This window comes from Otolemur garnettii, unplaced genomic scaffold (assembly GCF_000181295.1).
Source record: "Otolemur garnettii isolate 467f Iridium unplaced genomic scaffold, OtoGar3 scaffold00114, whole genome shotgun sequence".
Lineage (NCBI taxonomy): Eukaryota > Metazoa > Chordata > Mammalia > Primates > Galagidae > Otolemur > Otolemur garnettii.
The window spans coordinates 4512273-4531264 of NW_003852509.1; the positions used below are offsets into that span (position 1 = coordinate 4512273).

The 18992-nt window shown below is 45.1% G+C and overlaps 1 protein-coding gene across 1 annotated transcript in view; it reads right to left on the reverse strand.

The window, feature by feature from the left end:
* Positions 1-12671: 12671 nt before the first annotated feature.
* Positions 12672-18992, reverse strand: part of DLGAP2 (DLG associated protein 2) — a 480560-nt gene continuing 474239 nt past the window's right edge. The window contains exons 13-14 of the mRNA XM_012809840.2: positions 15728-15880; positions 12672-13005 (exon numbers count right to left, since the gene is read on the reverse strand). Coding sequence (XP_012665294.1) covers positions 12787-13005; positions 15728-15880 — 372 coding nt within the window. The 3' untranslated portion in view covers positions 12672-12786. The remainder of the gene's footprint in view (positions 13006-15727; positions 15881-18992) is intronic.

The following is an 18992-nucleotide window of genomic DNA, read 5'->3' on the forward strand; positions in this document are numbered from 1 at the left end:
CAACGCCTGGCCATTTTTTAGTTGCAGCCATCATTGTTGTTTGGTGGACCCGGGCTGGGGATTTGAACCCACCACCTTAGGTGTATGTGGCTGGCGCCTTAGAGCTAAGCATTTTAATGTATTCCCTTTACTGTCCCCCCTCCCTCCTTGCCTGCCTTCCTCCTTTTTTTCCTTCATCTTTTTTCTTTCTTTCTTTCTCTCTCTCTCTTTTTTTTTTTAATTAAAGATGAAATATCCTTAGCACAAGCACTCACTTTTGGGAGGTAGAGAGAAGCTCCGCACTACATTAGGAATTACCTGTTAATAAAGGAAAATCCCCTGCAAACAGTAGGTGCCCTCCTCTCTCCTCTGCGGCAGAGCCACTGGCCCAGTGCACAAGTGCACCTTCTGCTTGAAGTTCAAGGTCACAGGGGGGCCACCAATAAGGGCAGCAGCAGGTGCTGGCACAGCCAGAGCAGGAAGGTGGCTTAACACAGAAAAGGTAACTCCAGAGGGAGGTAAGAAACTGTCACCTGGATTTTCCACTCAGTAGGGCCCTGGTCAACTTGGTGGTGTCAGAGTTGAAGTTATTGGGAGAGACAGTCCTGGGACCTCTCCCAGTGTGTCCACTGTCCTGCATACCCCTAACCATGGCCGTGTCTCGGGGCTGTATGTGCAGCGAGGCAACCTGAGATGATGGGTGAGGTGACACTGCCCTCAGGGTGAACTGCAAACTCCTGCCTATTTGCTGAAGAGCAGGAGACCCTACAAACACTGTCCTTCACTGTGAGGGGACACATGTGTCCCCTGATCAGTGTCCTCGGCTGTGACATGACCCGTGAACGTGGAGCCTCCATCTAGGCTGTACAACATCCTCCCATGGAATATGAGCAAAGGGAACCCTGAAAAAATCCTAATGTTGGTGGTGCTTCCTCTGCGGTGAGCAGTAAAATCCTTCATCTCTGATCGCTAAGTCCTGATTCTTATGTAGCAGCATCAGTGAAACAGTAACTGGTAAACTTATTAACTTGTATATAAAGTAAAAGAAAATTGGTGACACCTCACAGATTATTTACAAAGTAAATATTTTACCTGGCAGTTTAACGTAAGTGCAGGCTTCATGATTTTTTAAAAACTATGGAACTTCTAGAGTTCTCAGTGCATAAAGTTATTCCGTAAATATTTACTGAGTCCAGGAATGACTGATAGGTACACAGGGGAGTTGGATCTGTGGTTCATCCAGTCACCACGAATGCATGAAGAACACATGAATATGTATTCCCTGTATGCACTTTCTTGGAAGTCAGACCTATAAAGAGGAATAAAATAATTCTTTGCTCCCCAAAGGCTCCCAGTTGGATCACAGACCAGTTAAGAGATGCTTTCTGCTTAGTCTGACATGCTGTGGTCACTACCACGCTGAGCCTCATTTTGGGAGAAGGAAAAAGACGGTGATCTGCTCACCTTGGCAGGGACAGGAGGTCCCTGGGGCGATGGCTGCACAGCTCATGGACCTCAGGGGTGGCAGGCACCCCCAGAGCAGAGCCTGGGGTGCAGCTGAGGTATCAGGCATAGTGGGAGACGTGGGCTCAGAAGTTCTAGTGTCCTGTGAACATGATGCATCATTTAATTTTTTTTTTTTTTTTTGCAGTTTTTGGCCAGGGTCGGGTTTGAACCAGCCACCTCTGGTATATGGGACTGATGCCCTACTCCTTTGAGCCACAAGAGCTGCCCATCATTGAAATGTTTTAATTGGAGAAGGCTTTGGGGGATTTGGATTTTAGGGGTAGCATATTGGCAGTGATATGGATAGAAAACTCAATAGAAAATTGCTGTTTTATGAGCACAAGTAGAGAGGACCCCAGAGGACAATACAAACCGGGAGAGAGGTGGGGACACCCGCTGCCCACATGCCCTGTCCCTGAGGCACAGAGCAGCACACTCTCCTGCAGGGCTTTGCCACATATGCAGTGTCTGTTGCAGAGGAGGAAACTGAGTAAACGGCTGTGAGAGCAGGGTAGGCACAAAGGAGGACTTGAGCCATGGGGATCCCTGGGCAGGGACACATGTTTTGAACAGTCTGCATTTTGACTGAATTGTGCTTATGCAAAATGTGGTGGTGTTGTAAAATTGAATTTTTCGAGACCCTAGCAGAATAATGAGGTCATTTGGAAATGGATTTCCATCCGCACTGGACTCCAATTGTTGAGGAAAAATCCATTTAGTCAATTTTAAAGTACAATAAATGGTACGTGGAGCCCTCCCAAGAATTCAAGGTGGTGTGATTTGGCTCAAAGCCAAAGCCTGAAGTCATGCTTTCTACAATCCCTTCTTCTTTCCCGATCCGACATCTGTGTGTTGCTCTTCACGTTAATTAAGGAGAAAGTAACAATTCTCAAAACATATTACGTGATGCTAACTTAAGAGCTCACAATATGAAAAATAAATGAGGCAGAAATCTTTTCAACGCTCTCATTTTCAAAATTCAACTCATCTAAAATTTCAAATAATGGAAAACAAGTTGAAAACATTCAAATTGCTGCATCTAACATTTTCTGATCTTGCCCTATTTTGTTGCTGTTTTCATGAATAGACTATTCTTTGAGCAGCTTAAGTTTACAGAAAAACAAAGCAGAATGTACAGAGAGTTCCTGTATGTGCTCTTAACCTTGACCTCAGTCTCTCTACTGTTAGCATCTTACATCGGTGTGGTGGTTTCACAACTGATGAACCAATGTGTATATATACACATTATTGCCGACTAAGTCCATGGTCTTCATTAAATTTCATTCTTAGTGCTGTACATTCTGTGGGTCTGGACAAATGTTCAAACAGAGAACAGCTTCACTGCTGTGAGCATCCTCTCTGCTGCACCTGCTCACCTCTCTTCCCCCAGCAGCCTTTGACAGCCACTGGTTTTTACTGTCTCCATAGTTTTGTCTTTCCCAGAATGTTATAGATAGGATCATATAACTTTTTCAGATGGGCTTCTTTTACTTAGTAAAACACATCTGAGTTTCCTTCATGACTTTTCATGGCTTGAGAGCTTATTTTAAAAAACTGCTGAATAATATTCCATTGTCTGGATCCAGCCCACAGTCCATTTATCCACTCCCTGACAAAGGACGACTTGGTTGGTTCCAGGTTTTGCAGTTATGAATAAAGTAGTTGTAAGTGTCCATGTGTGGGTTTTTGTGTAGACATTGCTAGATCGAATGGGAAGTTTAATTAGAAATTTCTGAGCAGTGTCCATAGTGCTGACCTGGTCATGTAGATGTCAGAGTTGTTTGATTTAAGACTCATGGAATCACATCTGTATTTAGGTCCAATGACAGGACAATTCATGAATGTAATACTTCTTTGGAGGAGATTGGTATATGGATTGACATTTTCACAGGTAAGATCACCAGGTTACTAAGGTGGTGTCAAGCTGAGAAAGCTCCCTTCTATTCCCAGTGTGCTGTTAAGATGTGTCTTATGGCCCAGAATGTGATCTATCTTGGCGAATGTTCCCTGTGAACTTAAGAAGAATATGTAGTCTGCTATTGTTGAGTGAAGCCATCTGTAAATGTCCATTCTACGTGTTCAATTGGTGGTGTTGCAAAGTTCAACTCTGCCCTTCTTGATTTTCTGCCTGACGGATCTGTCCATTACCTATGGAGGTGTGCTGAAGTCTCCAACTATTATTGTAATGTTGTCTATTTTTCTTGGTAGTTCTATCATTTTTTGCATCACTTATTTTGACACTTCTTTGCTAGGCACATACATGATAAAGATTGTTACGTATTCCTGGGGATTTCACCCCTTTATCATCATATAATGTTCCTCTTTTACCCTGATAATATTCTTTGTTCTGAAGTTTGCTTTGCTTGAAATTAATATAGCTACTCCAGCTTTCTTTTGACTGTTCCATCCCTTTAATATTTTTTTTTTTGAGACGGAGCCTCAAGCTATCCCCTGGGGTAGAGTGACATGGCATCACACTCACAGCAACCTCCAACTCCTGGGCTCAAGCGAGTCTCCTGCCTCAGCCTCCCAAGTAGCTGGGACTACAGGCGCCCGCCACAACGCCTGGCCATTTTTTGGTTGCAGTCATCATTGTTGTTTGGCGGGCCTGGGCTGGGGATTCGAACCCGCCACCTTAGGTGTATGTGGCTGGCGCCTTAGCTGCTTGAGCCACAGGCGCCGAGCCCATCTCTTTAATTTTAATGTGTCTTTTCTGGTAGCCACGTGTAGTTGGGTTTTGTTTTTTTTCTTTTCCATTTTGATAGTCTCTGTCTTTTAATTGATGTATTTAGATGATTGGTATTTACAGTGATTATTGATATAGTGAGGTTGATAGGTATCACATTTGGTACTGTTTTCTGTTTGTTGCCCTTGTTCTTTGTTTCTTTTTCACTCATTTTTTCTCTACCTTCTGCAGTCTCAGTGATCCTCCAATCTAAGTGCTTCTCAGTCCCAGCCCCCAACTTGGGTGGGGCAAGCACAGGTCCTGTTGAGGTGAGGGCCTTAGTAAGGGGAACAGAATGCTTTAGGCATGTTTCCCGTCCCTTCTGGAAACACAGGGCTGTTTTCCTCTGATCTACACCCCATGAACCAGGAAGGGCTCCTGGAGGTAAAAAGAAGTGTGGAGGCCTCTTGAGACGGGGCCTGTGGAGCTTTTAATCACTCAGGTTTGTCCACAATGACCATCCAAGTGTGTCATTCCAGCCAGGTTTCTCTGGGCGTCTGCTCCACTGAATCATGACTCTTTGCATCCACCTGTCTGTCTCTTCAATTTGGGGGTAGCTGTCTGCCTTGTGGACATTGGTTCTTTGGTAGATCTGAAAAGAATTATTGACTTTCAGTTTGTTCATCTTTTTTTTCTCATCGTGAGGACAGAATGGAGACTTACATGCTGGACAAACCTGGATGTTCTCATGTATGTGGCTATTGGTTTTTACTTACAAGTTTTGATAAATCAAAATGTTATCTTGTCATAATTTAAAATGAACGTCATAGTACTTTCTCTGCACTTTGACTGATTACTGGGAAAATAATATCAATCCCATGTGCCTGTTAGTACATATTTTTAAAATTAAGTTCCAAGTAAATTAAAAATTGTATTCAAAGATTCTGAGATTAAGAAAGAAAAATACACAGAGCCTTCTTGTTGGTAGTTACAAGTGTGTTATCATAAGCAATATGGCATATGAAAGACTAAAACATTTATTGGATATATGTTCTGCATTCAATTTCCTAACTGGAAACCTTATACATCATGATTGTGCAAGTGAGTGAAACAGAGTATGTGAGTGGATTTGATTTCTTGAACACTACTGTTCACTAATATTCATGTACTTCAGTAGGAATTCTCAAGCAACAGGGTATAACCCATGGGGGAAAGTAGAAAGTGGTCTTACTGGTTTTGATATTTGTAAGAGACTCTCATTCTTAACCTGCCTCCTCATCATCTCCCCTCAAAACTCCCCAGAGGCCAGGGCAGGTTAAGGAAAGAAAATAGCATGAAAAATGCACAAAACACCTTCCTCAAGGTGTCCTTGGGAGGGATGGTGCCCAGTGTGAGGGGGTTGGTCTGAGCTTTGTCCATGCTCCCCGGGGACTGACTGGTCCAGGACAGGGAGCTGCCTGGATGCAGCATGAGAGCCAGAGGGCAGGGTGAGGAGGCAGCTGAAGTTCTCACCTGGGGGCAGGAGTATTGCAGCAGGCACAGCTGGTCAAGCAGAAACAAGGACGGGGGTGCCTGTGTCACCAGAGCAGTGGCCACCCAGCCTCCACTTCAGGGAGATACCCGGGCTGCTGCTGGGCCCCTCACAGCTCAGAGGTGACAGGGGCCCCTCTTCTCCTGGGAGTGATGCCACCAGGACAGCAGCCACCTAGAGCCTGGGTCTGCTTTGTCTACACAGTTGGCTCGTGTGTGACTCTGTTCATTGCAACTCAAAAAGCGTAATACAACCAACCATGAACTAAATACTGTACCATTTATTAATTTTAAACTCATTTTAATCTATGCCATTTTTGCATACATATTAAATCTGTAGCCTTAATAAATGTCCATTTCTTCTTAAAGTATAAAGAAATTGAGGATATTTCAACAATGAAATATATAATGGAGGAAGAATGTAATTTTTTTTTCTTGGATAATACTCTTTGGTCAATATAATTTTTCTGAGTTTAAAATAACATGAGAATTCACTCCAATAAAAAAGTAAACCTTAATTTTCTCAAAAAATTTAATTGTAGAACTATTTACAAGAGGTGAACACCAGCAACAGAGAGATGGAACGAAGGAGGCATTTTCACAGAAAGTTATGGAGCAAAGGTGAGTACGTTCCTCTTACAATCAGTAGAGAGAGTGAAAAAAAAAATCCATGGGAAAAAGGAACTCAAATAAAGCAGTCCTTAAATGCCCTAATGGAAGGACCAACATTCTGGTACGAAGTTATTAACAAGAAGGGAGAACTTGTGGTGGTGATAAATGACTAGTTATCCCGCATGCTACTCAACAGAATTTGCCAAAAGAACCACAAAAGCATGAGAAAGAGAATTACAGAAAATAGTTTAATTCCAGTGAAGTGTAACTTTGTACAGATATTTTGGCACTCTGTTCATCCTCATTGCTGATATGATTTCATATGTTTATATATATATATATTTATATACTTTTTTTTTAAACCTTTAACTAAACAGCTACTTTCCTGGTTCTAACATTCCTTGAATTTCTATAGGAGGCATTTAATTTAGGCCTTAAGCCACACCTGGGTGTTTTGGTACCTGGTCTGGAAGGGGGTGTGGACAGGAAGTGTCTGTGGAAGGAGGACCTTATCATTCAGAAATGAGGGTTCAAAGCCACCCAGGTCTTACTGCTTGCAAGGGCAACCTTTCTGAGTTTAGCAAACCAGCTAGAAAGAGGGGTGAGGGGGACATTTATACAGAGCCCTTTGAAAGAGGTGTTGGTGTGTGAGGATGGCAGGGCTGAGTGGAGGTGGCCAGGGGGTGAAATCAGAGATGGGCAAGGGCCTTCCACAGGGGCCATAAACAACCTTGGCGCATCCTTCATTGCACCGGCAGACGTGAACCCATGTACCGTCTAGGGAGACCGCTTCTACTGGAAAGAGATAAATTTGTACTTCAATGTGTATGAGCAACCTGGCGTCAGTCTCATCTTCTGATATTGCCTCACTTCCATTGCGTACAGAAAGCTCGGATGCCCACATCTTTTAGGCTTGGAATAAGCACCAATGAAAAGAGTCAGATAAAATCTAAGAAAGTAGGGAGGTAAACCTCTGTTACCTTGGTGTGTGTATATACAAAATCTTTTAAAAAGTAGTTTTATAGTAGGCAACTAACATTTCCTCTGCAAAGAAGTCACATGTCCAGTGTTTAGATTGAAACTTGAAATAATTTCTTTTGATGCTGGATAAAAACGCCAAGGTAAGGACAGCAATTCATAAACTCATGGGCATTTTTCAGTGTGGCAAGGATGAGAAGATGGTTATTTGTCAGAGCCTTCCCACAGGCTGGTTCTCTGAAGTGGAAATAGCGTATTTACGGGAGCTGGAACTGGAGGGCAGGCTTTGTGAACCGCTAGCAGTCGGGTCAGTTTCCCTCATGAGCTCACTTTTCTGTTCCTAAATTATTTTTTTCTTCATGACTTTAATATTTAGTTTACTATCTCTTCATTTCATCTAAAAGGTGGCTGAACTTAAGTAATGGTGAAAGGACAGCCTAGCTCTTGTGGGGGCTTGTTCTTGCTCTTAGAAGCATCTAGAAACACCTGAGATCAGAGTCAAAGAGCAGAAGCCCCTCTCTGCTTCCAAACGTTCCAAGGAAAGCCTGGCCTCAGGCAGCCCTGGCCCTCTCTGTGGTGTCTGGGACAGGCCTGGATGTTTGAGGGCGTCCTGCACAGACCTGGGAGCACGGAATTCAGGAAGAGGACCAGGGCACATGGTCCTTCACCGTAACTCACACTTCACCACCTGTCCCCAGGCACTCAGAGAGCCTTGGAGCCAATATGCCATTAATCCTCACTGTCTGCAAGGGCGACAAGAGATAGGAACCGTAATCCCCTTTATAGAGGGAAAAGCTAAGACACGACGACATGGAGATGAGTTCACTGATAAGGAATAAAAGCAAGGTGGCTTGACTAACTGCCTGGAGATTTCTCACACCTTATCACTCATTTCAAACATACTGTACAGCTGCTCCGTGCTGGTGGGCGTTTAGCCCACAGTGCAAAGACAAGCTCTTTCCTTGAGGTCCCTGCTCACTATCAGCGACTCACTACAATTCATCTCTCTAACAGAAGTGAGATGGACCCATCGCAGGGAAGGCCTAGGGACCTGGCGTGACCTGCAGGGGGTGTTTTACAACTGGGGTACAGGGGTGCAGGTGAAGCAAGTTGTGTTGCTCCAGCCCATATCATGAAAGATGCTCAAGACACTGACCATATTCTTTCTTTCTCAAGCTATGGTTTTCAACTTTATTTTCAAGTTTTTGAACTGTATTCCGCACACCTACAAAGTGGTATAAACGAACATGCGGATAGCAATGAGAAACACTCAGGAAGTTCCCAGGGAGTTTAACCACTGCCTCAGACTAGCATCTTAAATCAGTAGGAAAGAAAACAAAAAGAAGAACAAGTCGTGTGAAGATGGCTGGGAATGAACGCACATGAAATGTGCAGAATTTAGGACCATTTCTGTGCTCACAGGCAGGACCGGCCCCCTCGTCAGATGTGTGAGCCAAGTGCAGCTTTGGCACCATTTCAGGCAACACTGTCACACTTGCCCCGGGTGTCCCCCATGCAGGGAAGTCCCCAATGTCATGGGGATGGTCCTGTGGGCCACTGGTCAGCCTAGGCTGGTTCCCCCGGCACACAGGGCCGTCTGTCTGGCAGCCTGCTCTGGAGCACCTGTCAGAATCCTGAGCGAGGCCGCTCCCGGTAGGAAGCTGCTTAGTGTGAGCAGAGTCCCCTTAGGATGGCCCCTGGCCTCCAAATCCTCGGGGCCTAAAGAGGTCTGGTCTGAATGTGATCCAGCTACAGCCAATAGAGAAAGACCTCCCGGTGGAGACTGCCACCCATCCCTTCCTCCCTACTTGCCCCCAAAAGGTTTGGCCCAAGCAGAGGGCTGCTCCCCGGAGCCATTCACGCTCACTGCAGCACCCTGGCTGAACATCCCTCTGCATTCCCACGGAATTCCATCCTACAAGGACCTAACAAACAGAAGAGATGAGGGAATGTGCAAATTCAGGATCTTTTAATTAAATGAGTGGAAACAGAGGTTACTTCATATGGATTTGGAAGGGCAGAAATCAAGACAGGATAAACAAGGACAATTCCCTCCACCCCGCCCCAAGGCAGTCCCCTCCCCCCCTTCCTATCCTCTGTGTGTGCCTTCTGGTCACTGTCCCGAGAGCCGGGAGGAAGAGACCGACTCTACTTTGCGGGTCATCAATTTTTTGTGTTTTGTTTTTTTTTTAAAAGAGACAATTTTAAGTGTAATTTGTATTTTTTCCTGATTATACACTTTTCCATTAAATGCTTGGCATCTTTAGAATTGATTTGAAGTTGAAAATATCCACATTACCGTTTAGGCAAAATGTAATTATTTTTGGTATCACAAACAGTTCAATTCTTTATACACCACTCTAGGATGGTGGTATAAATTTGCTGAGAAAAATATGATAAATAGTGTCACTGATAACAGCTAGCTTTACTTCAAACACAGCAATAATGAATGCTGACGCACCAGATGGGTTACACGGAAAGCACAGTTGCTGCCAGGCGCCATTTTCCTTCCCTGCGTGAAACTCTGGGGTCCCACTTGTTATACTTGTGTTTTGTTTTGTTCATTGAAGTCTTCAGCACAGTCATATCAACTCACTTACTCGGAGGGAAGTGATTTCTAAAGCAGCATCTAAGTCTCCCCAGTTATGGGCTGTATCCTTAGGGACGCAGGTGTATGGTTTCGGTAACACCACACCTTGTTTCATGATGATATTTCGAGAAGGTTGTGCATTATTATTTTCAATCACATTCCCAAATTTATGATAATTTTTTTATTAAAATTATATCCTAACTATGATAAAATGATCACAGGAGAGCTTTCTGTATTATGGATCTGCTAGAAGCAAACGAAATTAGCTGGCTTGAGTGAGTAACGCAAGTATCATAAACAGTTTTTATTTTCTTTATATGTATGACACATAAACATGGCTTATCTTCTATATCTCGTGATAGAATGTCACCTGTGTCTGAAATGAGTAATATTGCACTTAATTATGTAACATGAGCAGGTGACATTCCATCAGATCTAGCGACAGGTGTCTGTCCTACCATTAAGTAATCTTCTTTGGATGTGGGGTACCACAGGGGGACATGCACAAAGTCACCAGTTCAACATTTCAAGTCAGCCAGGGAGGTTAATTTGCTCACCTAGGGATGGTTTAGGCCAAGACTTTTGGGGATTGTAAAGTAAAATTGAGTACGTGAAATGTAAAATATTAATCTAAACCCAGTGAATAGTTTCATTCAAGTTGGGATCATAGTATCTGGTATCTAAGGTAAATAATTATTGTCTAGTTTTGCCATCTGATTTTCTGTGTTTTGTGTAAATTCAGGAAATGGGTTAAACCTATCAGCTGCCCTTAGACACACCAGTGAGAGTAGGTGGGGTGCATGTATGCATTTCACATTTCCTTTAACTAGGAGTATGCACTGACTTTGCTTTTCTGTGGTTATTTCTAAATAGCAGTTTATCTTAAATAATGTGTCTTTTTAAAAGTCTAAAACGCCAATACTTGTGAATAAATTTGCTTTTAGCCTAGTAGAGTGAATATAGGAAGAAGCATCATTATTGTACACTACTCAGGATTTAGGTATTTATTTAGGTAGAAAAGTGCTTTGAACACTCTGGGGAAGTGGGGTTCACTTATAGAAGAATATCTCAGGGATTTCTGTTTTTGCATTTTTAAAGGATATACATTCGTACTGATTTTTGCTTCCAAATATATTTTAAGGCTGTTTGGTAGAATATATACCAGATATGAGGCTCAATTTACAGGGTTTTGTTTTTACAGGGAATTCTTAACTACTCAGCTTTAAAAAAGTAAAACTTTGAAGCTAAACATGCTTTAATACCAACTCTGCCCCCAGTGAACCCCATGCTCAGTGGAATGGAGAATGTGAGGAAAAGGGAGAACCACAGCCTTAAAACCGCCTGACGGTGGAACCGCCTCACTGCACGGGGAGCAGGTGCGTTTAAAGTGCGAATCGAGGTGAGGAGACAAAGTGCTACACGGCATCGGGAGCTGCTCTGCCCACGGCCAGGCGCCTGGCGCTCCTCAGAGAGGTGGAGGGAAGACCTGGCATCTGCTGGAAATACCTGGCTCAAATTGCAATCCTGCCTGTACCTTGAGAATCAGTGAGAACTCTGAACTTGAGATCAAATGGAAACATCTGATAGGCTTTTCTCTGGAAGATGTGTCTGATTCAGAAGTTAAGCTGAAACAATGATCACTGCATCTAAATTTAATTACACACATGGAAAGCCTATTAATGAGAGTCCCTCCTGTTTTCTTGGGTGCCAATCAGAGTCACGAGCACTAATTACCTTTCTTTAAAATTCCACAGATGGAAGTCACAATATGTGACCTCTTTTTTTCCCTCATGTCTAACACAGGCAAGAAATAATATTCTTGACTTCAGCAATACTGCATAGGACAAAAGAATTCTGGAAAAATACAACTGTAAACGACATTTCTTCTTCATCATTTAAAGTGAGATATACTTACCACTCACATTCATATTTCTTAAACTTTTTACAACGTCACAACTGTCATTTTAAACAAGCAAACTTTTTGTTTTTGTTTTTTTAAGGATAACCTGGAAACTCAACTGATAGAGCAATTTGAGAATATATATACATATGTAAAAAAATCACATGTAGCATAGATGGTGAAACTTAAAGAAAACACTGGGTATAATATTTTAAGTTACAAAGAATTAAAAAATACAATAACTGGTTCGTAGAAGTAAGGACGATTATTTTCTCTTTATACTTCCAACCTTTCTTAAGGCCCCGATCTCTTTTCATGCATAACTTCCTTTTGGGAACATTTGGCTCATTTTTCTAATGTGTGGATGCTGTGCTGGGTATTTTTACTGGGTTCAGACTCGGAATCCCTGGGTTTTTGGAGAACCATATGGTAAGGAGTCTGGCGGTTGAAGAGATCACTTTTCATAACCATACAGTTGACGCAAGGAGCCTAAGGCTTCCTACTTGTGACACAGAGGACGAGGACAGTGACGATGGCAGGTGCAGGGGCTGGACAGGAGGGGAGGGGCTTTCTGTCCTGTACTTCAAGTTGTAGCACCTTCCACTGGGTTGTCTAATGCCTCTAGGGAGTGGCGAGATGCACCCATTTATAGTTATTTTTATTCTTACCTCTAATTATCACACAATTTATAAAAATATAAATAACAAAATGTAAGCTGGGTTCCATCTCCAGAGGCGTTTCTGGTCGTCCTCTGAGAACAAAGAGGAGAAGATAGGTCTCACCAAGCCTGTCCATCGGAGCTGATTGTAAGTCAGGCCATTGGTTTAAAAAAACGAAGTCGTCCTTGCCAGGCTCAGCACACTGGGGACATGGAAAGCATTCCACCGGGTTTATGGCACAGAGAACACAACAGCAAGGGTGGGTTCAGTGGAGCAAGTGAGACAGAAGTCACCAGGTAGGCAAGAAACTGTACAAGGGGTGTGTTAAAAAGAGAAAGGAGAAGGTGGACGCTGCGGCCTGCCGCCCTTAGAGCCGGGTCTGGGCCTCGGGAATGTAGATCTCGATGCTGTCCGCTCGCTCGCTGGCAGAATTCTGGCGGAAGGAGGCTGCTCTCTTGGCGGCCATGAGCCGTCTCCGGGCCTCCAGCCGTTGTCTGTCGGGCAGGTCTAGGGATTTTTCTCTAGTAATAGGAAATTTTCCTTTGGGGGGCTTCTTTGGTATTGGAGGGGGGACCTTTCTTTCTTCCTGAAAAGCACCACAAGTCACAGTAGACACATGGTCAGAGCACATTGCCCACAGCTTGTGAGCTCAGCTGCCCCAGAGTCTGCCCCTCTGACGGCCAGCCGAGGGGGTCGCTCCCTTCCCACTCAAGTTCTCCCCTGCCCCTGCCTCCTGTAAGCTCCCTCAAAGGGGCAGAGTAGTTTGGGACAGCGTGTACAAAGAAGGATATAAATTCTACACACGGACACCTCATGTCTCTGGAGTCATCGGCATGTTTTGACATTGTTGCTAGGGCAACCCTTACCCTATTCCTACCCTTTCCAGGGCACTATGTCACCTCTGAGCATCGCAGGAGGCCTTGACTTCCCTATTAAATGCTGCAGACTCTGGACAAACTCCAGGATTCAAGAACATTCACGAAATCATCTTACCTGATGGCTGTCCCAGAGGGAAGCTGCCAAATTCTCTCTATTATTGACCTAAAATCCCCTTGGCATGCAGCATATGTGTGTGTACATATATATACAGGATGGACATAAAGTTCCTGTGCATTTTTTAACTATATGAAACTATTTTAAATTGCACATGAACTTTATATTCACCGTGTGTATAAAATGATTTTTTGCTTGCTCGGTAAAAAGATACAAACAATTATTTCTGATTGTTAGGTCAGGTTCTCAAGTCATCCTAAAATACAGTAGGACCCCTGTAAGTCGACCATCCCAGGGACTGTAACATACAGAGGTGGTCACCATGAGGAACTGGGCCTGCTGTGTTGATACGTACATGAGCATTAGGTCAACTTAGGAGGTGGGCAGTATCGGGAGCCGGTCAGCTAGGGAGGTTCTACTGTGTGTGTACACATTTTTTCAGAAAGGTAATTTTCATAATTCTGCAACAGATGCAATAGTGATGCTGCTAACTGTTGTTGTGAAAGGTGTGTATCCAACACTCTCCTGTTAATTAATCTCTTTCCTCCATAAAGAAGCGGCCCACTCCCCCTGCTTCCCAGTGGAGTCCTGCTAAGAAAGGCCACATACCTAGTTGTGGGGGATTACGTTTCTCCCCTCAGCCTTTTCCAGAGAAAAGCCCAAAGGGGGCCTGATGTATGAGGACAGTGGGGACGGAAGTGGGCGGCATCGTGAATGGGGGACACCAGTCCCAGTGCCCAGGAATGACATGAGAATATTTGGCAAGAAGCCTGTGCTGGTGTCTGAAACTCTGTCCCTGTAAGACACAGGCCAGGAGCAGGGACTCTTTCCTGACTTTCTGGCATAAAACAAGTGGTAGTTGGTTTGCTGACAGCTCTCAGCTGCTCTAACAGGCGACTCCTGCACTGAGCAGGAGGCCTGTGCCCTTCTTTCTCTGGACGTCTCCTGAGATATGGACCCTTGGGGGAGACAAATGGGCTAACACCTCTTGGGGGAGTTCCCTTCTCAAAGGCAATTCCCAGCCTCCAGGTGGTTGCCGTAGAGGAGGGTCCACCAGACCGTGGGGCTCTAAGAGTGAGTCTGGTGGGGCAGGGCCACTCTCGGGTATGGGACCTTGCACTCCAAAGCCCCTTGTCTCTGGCCTCAGCACTGTGAGGATCATTCTCTAGTGCAGCTTGGGCAGATGGGCTTATGTATCTTGCTTGTCAGAAAATGAAAACTAGAAAGGCTCGTTACACACACTTGGCTAATTTAAAGCAGTTTCATTTTTGTTTTCCATCAGAAAAACCTTTCACTAGGGCTCCACACGTGGCCTCTCTCCTTCACTTCAAAACCAAACTGTGGATGACATGGCTGACATGTGCTTGGTTACAGCCCATAGTAACTAAGGGGGTTACAATGCCCTTCCTGCTATTGGGGGTGCATCAGTTTGGAGCTCCTCCAGCCACCACCAGCACCTTGGGGGAAGAGCAGGTCGTGATGACGCACAGTCAGGCTTTTTCTCTCTGATTACCCAGACTGCACCCGTGGCTATACATGAAGTACCACTTCCCCAGAGTGTGCTGGATTCATTTTCTTTATCATTTTATTCTCATAGATAATGTGTGTCTGGATAAATCAGATTATGATTACTCAGAACTTCTCTAAAATGTGTTAGGAAATCAATGTATCTATTGCTAACTCACACCTATGTACTGTGTATTAGCTGATACCATCAGGGAAGAGGTGAAATCCCAGGGTCCAAACTTAATGGAAAATTTCAGCTTATTCTCAGGGCTAGGGCTGCTAGATTTAGAGGAAGATTATGCCATCAAGCGTTTCAATATAATTTGAAATGTCGTCTTGCCTCTAATTCCAGGCATGCAACCACAAGGCATATTTGAATAGGAGAAGTCACTATAAGCAGACCTAACTATTTCCCCGTGGGAAACAAGCTTAATATGTATAACCAAAATAAAGTTGTGATGAAAATAATTCAGGGGGCTGGATCCCTGTAAGAAATGCCAGTGGAGTTGCAGACACGAGTTTGGCCAGCGTCTCTCTAAACTAGGAGTGCGGGGGTTAGAGCAAGGGAGACATTGTCACTGCCAGACACGCCCAGGGCTTCCATTCCACCCAGTCTGTGCACACGTGCTCATGCCCACAGACACACATGTACGTATGCAGACACATACACACGCATACATGAGGATTGATCCTGTATTGCTAACCCAGCACCACGCAGCATTTGATGCAGACCGTTTCTGCCAGCGGGTCAGATGGCAGAAGCCCCACAGCAGCAGCCTGCAGAGATGTGCAGGCCTGGGCATCCTCACCTTTCTCTCGGGAGACTCTATGACCTTCCAGTCGTTGAGCTTCAGCTGGTGCAGCTCGTCGAACTTCATGCTGACATCCTCAACGGAGAGTTGAAGCATGTCCCAGTACCCGGCCAGGTCCTGGGAGGTGGGTCTGGGCATGGCACTGGGGTCCTGCGGACACACAGGAGTTCAGAGCTGCAGAGTCTGCGGGCAGAGGGCTGCGAGGGACTGGGTTAGAGAGAAGCCTGGCTCATTCGAACATGGATGTAAATATTTGGGAAGGCTTAACACGATTCCATGACAGTTTACTTTAGCACAGGTATTTGCTGACAGTTTTAAAATACATAGTGCATCCGCTCACTGCTCCCGTTTGAAAATGCTGGGAACGGTAGAAGGTAGGGACACTCGGGGATTCAGAAAAGCAACAGGGCCCTGTGGTTTGGATGACCTGTGGGTTATTAGGGGCAGGGCCCTGGTCTGTTGTGGTACTGGTGGCCGCCGCAGTGGCCAGGGAGGGGTTTGGAGCCAGTTCCTTTCCTCTCTGTTTGCTTCCTGAGGGGTTTTGTCACTGATTCCGGGGGTCAAGTCGCCTTACAGACATGATGTGTGTGTACTTGTGCCCTGCAGATAGGGGGACCAGTAAGTCTCATGAAGGGCAAAGCGCGCTCACTGACGGGTCCCCACGGACACAAGGCACAGGTGCTGGGAAAGCTGTTCTGTTTCTTTGCCCAGGGACTGGGGGATACACGATTCCCACCAGGCGCCTGCGTGTAAAATCTCACGGCCTCCTGGTGTGGTCCCCTAGATCGGTAGTCGGGGGTTGTCTCTGCCTGGGCGCCCGCAGCGGACGTCTGTCTGGCTGGACAGAGTCCGGGTCGGACTCCTCACCCGCGAGGACGGCAGCTCTGCCGGCCCGTTCCCCGCGGAACCACAAGGGGGCGACCTCGGCCGCTCGAGCCGGCCGGGCCCTGGAAGGTTCCGTGGGTGAGAAGCGCAGTCGGGGTCTAGGACTACCGGCCAGGAGCCTCGATCCCTGGGTGGCTGGCGTCCAGCCTGCGTTGGCCCCTGCAGTGAGGGCACAGAACAAGAGCGAGAAGCGCCCTGAGCTCGGCGTCCCGGGGAGGCTGCTGGTGGGAGCGCGTTTCCCACGCTCACAGCAGGTGTCGCTAAGGGCGCCAGTCAGTTCCCGCCGGAGGTTTTCTCTGCCTTCCTTCTGGGAGTCTTTACACACGTGGGAACTTTCTCTCTCGTAGGTTTAGGCATGCGGGGCTGCCTGACCACGTCGGGAAGCCCACGGTGGGTGTTGGGCCCTTGTCATGTCCTCAGAGAGATTCTCACCTTCAGCACGGCAGCCGCGCGCTGCTCCCACCAGCCCAGAGCGGGTGCTGCCCCCGCCCCCAGGCTGACAGAACACCTGTTCCCAGCTTATCTCAGACCCCAGGCGGCAGCTTTGTGTCTTCTGTTCCTTTTTTTGTGGGGAGGAGGTCGCATCTGGGTATTCAGATACCATGATACGTTTACAGATTTTATTTATTTATCTTTTTGCAGTTTTTGGCTGGGGCTGGGTTTGAACCCGCCACCTCCGGCATATGGGCCTGGCGTCCTACCCCTTTGAGTCATAGGCGCCACCTACAATTTTTTTTTAAAAGTCAATGGTTGTGCCATGGCATCCCCTCTACCAGCAGGGCCATGCAGCCTTGTTAAACTGTAGTCACTTAAAATTCAGACAGTTCCTGACTCTGACATCAAGAGTCTGTTTGATGTGAACTTAGCTGCCCTGGCTTTGGTTGAGAGCATCCCTGTGTGGGTGGCCTGCTCTGGCACAGAGGCCCAGGTGGGTCAAACCTGGAATCACGCTGGGCAGTCTGGGTGGATTCTGCGTCCTTAACCACCTTTCTGGGGATACTTGCTGCTGCTCCCACAAGCACAGGAGTGGAGCTGTGAGCTCTGCAAGTTCTTTCTGCACACGCGTTACATGGTGAACCACCGGCACTTGCTCACTTGAAGATGGCCTGCCCTGTGTTGTCCATCCCAAATAACTGGTGGGGTTCTATTTCTATGGTCATCTCTGCGATTTAGAGCTCGGTTACCTGCCCAGGCCTTCCAGCAACGAGCAGTGCACCCTGAGATTAGGGGCCCCGTGGCTTTGACAAGGGAAGCTCCTGCTGTGGGTCCAGCCTCTCTCCTGCCAGGCCTGGCTGCAGCCCCCACCCCCACCTGACTTTCTTCACCAGAAGGTGCCTCAGAGATTTTTGCAAGAATTCTGAGTAAGAGCCAACATAAAGGATGTAGCCAAGCCAGATACTTCAAATTCAAAAGGCATAAACAATATTAGGATGAACAATTTTAAGTCTAATTTTAGGTGCTTTTGGAAGAGAGGAAATGAACATTTTCCCGTGTAGGGAGCTTTAGATTATGGCTGCTAAAGACAGTAGCCATGTAGGTTCACCTGACTGTGCGTAATATAACACAATGTTCTGTAGGTGTCAAAATAAATTCCCTTAGAGATAATGACCCAATAGATTCCACGGAGGAGACAAGAACATTCACAGTAACATGACATTGAATGTTTACACGGCTACCTTTCCTATAAAGAACCCAAAGCCTTCCTACTCTCCCCTTTCAAATGCTGGGTATAACTTGATGTCATTGGAGTTGCCTGCTAACAATGAACTCTAAGAGTGTTACCTGGAAAATATTGGAGAATACACGATTTTTAAGAATCCTAATTAAAAGATGTGAATTGGTGACTCTAATGCGCCTGTGATACCTTTGATGTGTGAGAACATGTTTACATCTCCTTGCAAATTAAAAATGAAAACAAAACACAATCAGACTCCTGACACTGTAGCTGGAAAGGGCCTAGCAGAGATCTATTTGCATTTTAATGAAAATGTTTGCTCTAAAAAATTCAATGTATGGATTATAAAATAGCCTATAAAAGTAATGTTAGTACTATTTAGCAATTCTCATAAAATTAAGTGAATGCATTCTCTAGTCAGCTTAAGAAAGTTTATATATACATCTAAATATGTAATATATGTAAATATATTAATATGTGTATATAAGCATATGTAAATATATTAACATGTGTGCATAAATATCTACAAACATATGTAAATATTTATAAATATGTATTTTCTTCCTTTTTGATTGCCAGGAAGAACCAAGCTTAATGCCAATTGTATTAATGACTCTAATTGAAAGTATATTCGTTTCACTCTTGACTACAAAATATAACAAAATATAAAGGATAAATTATTTCTTTTTTTTTTTTTTTTTT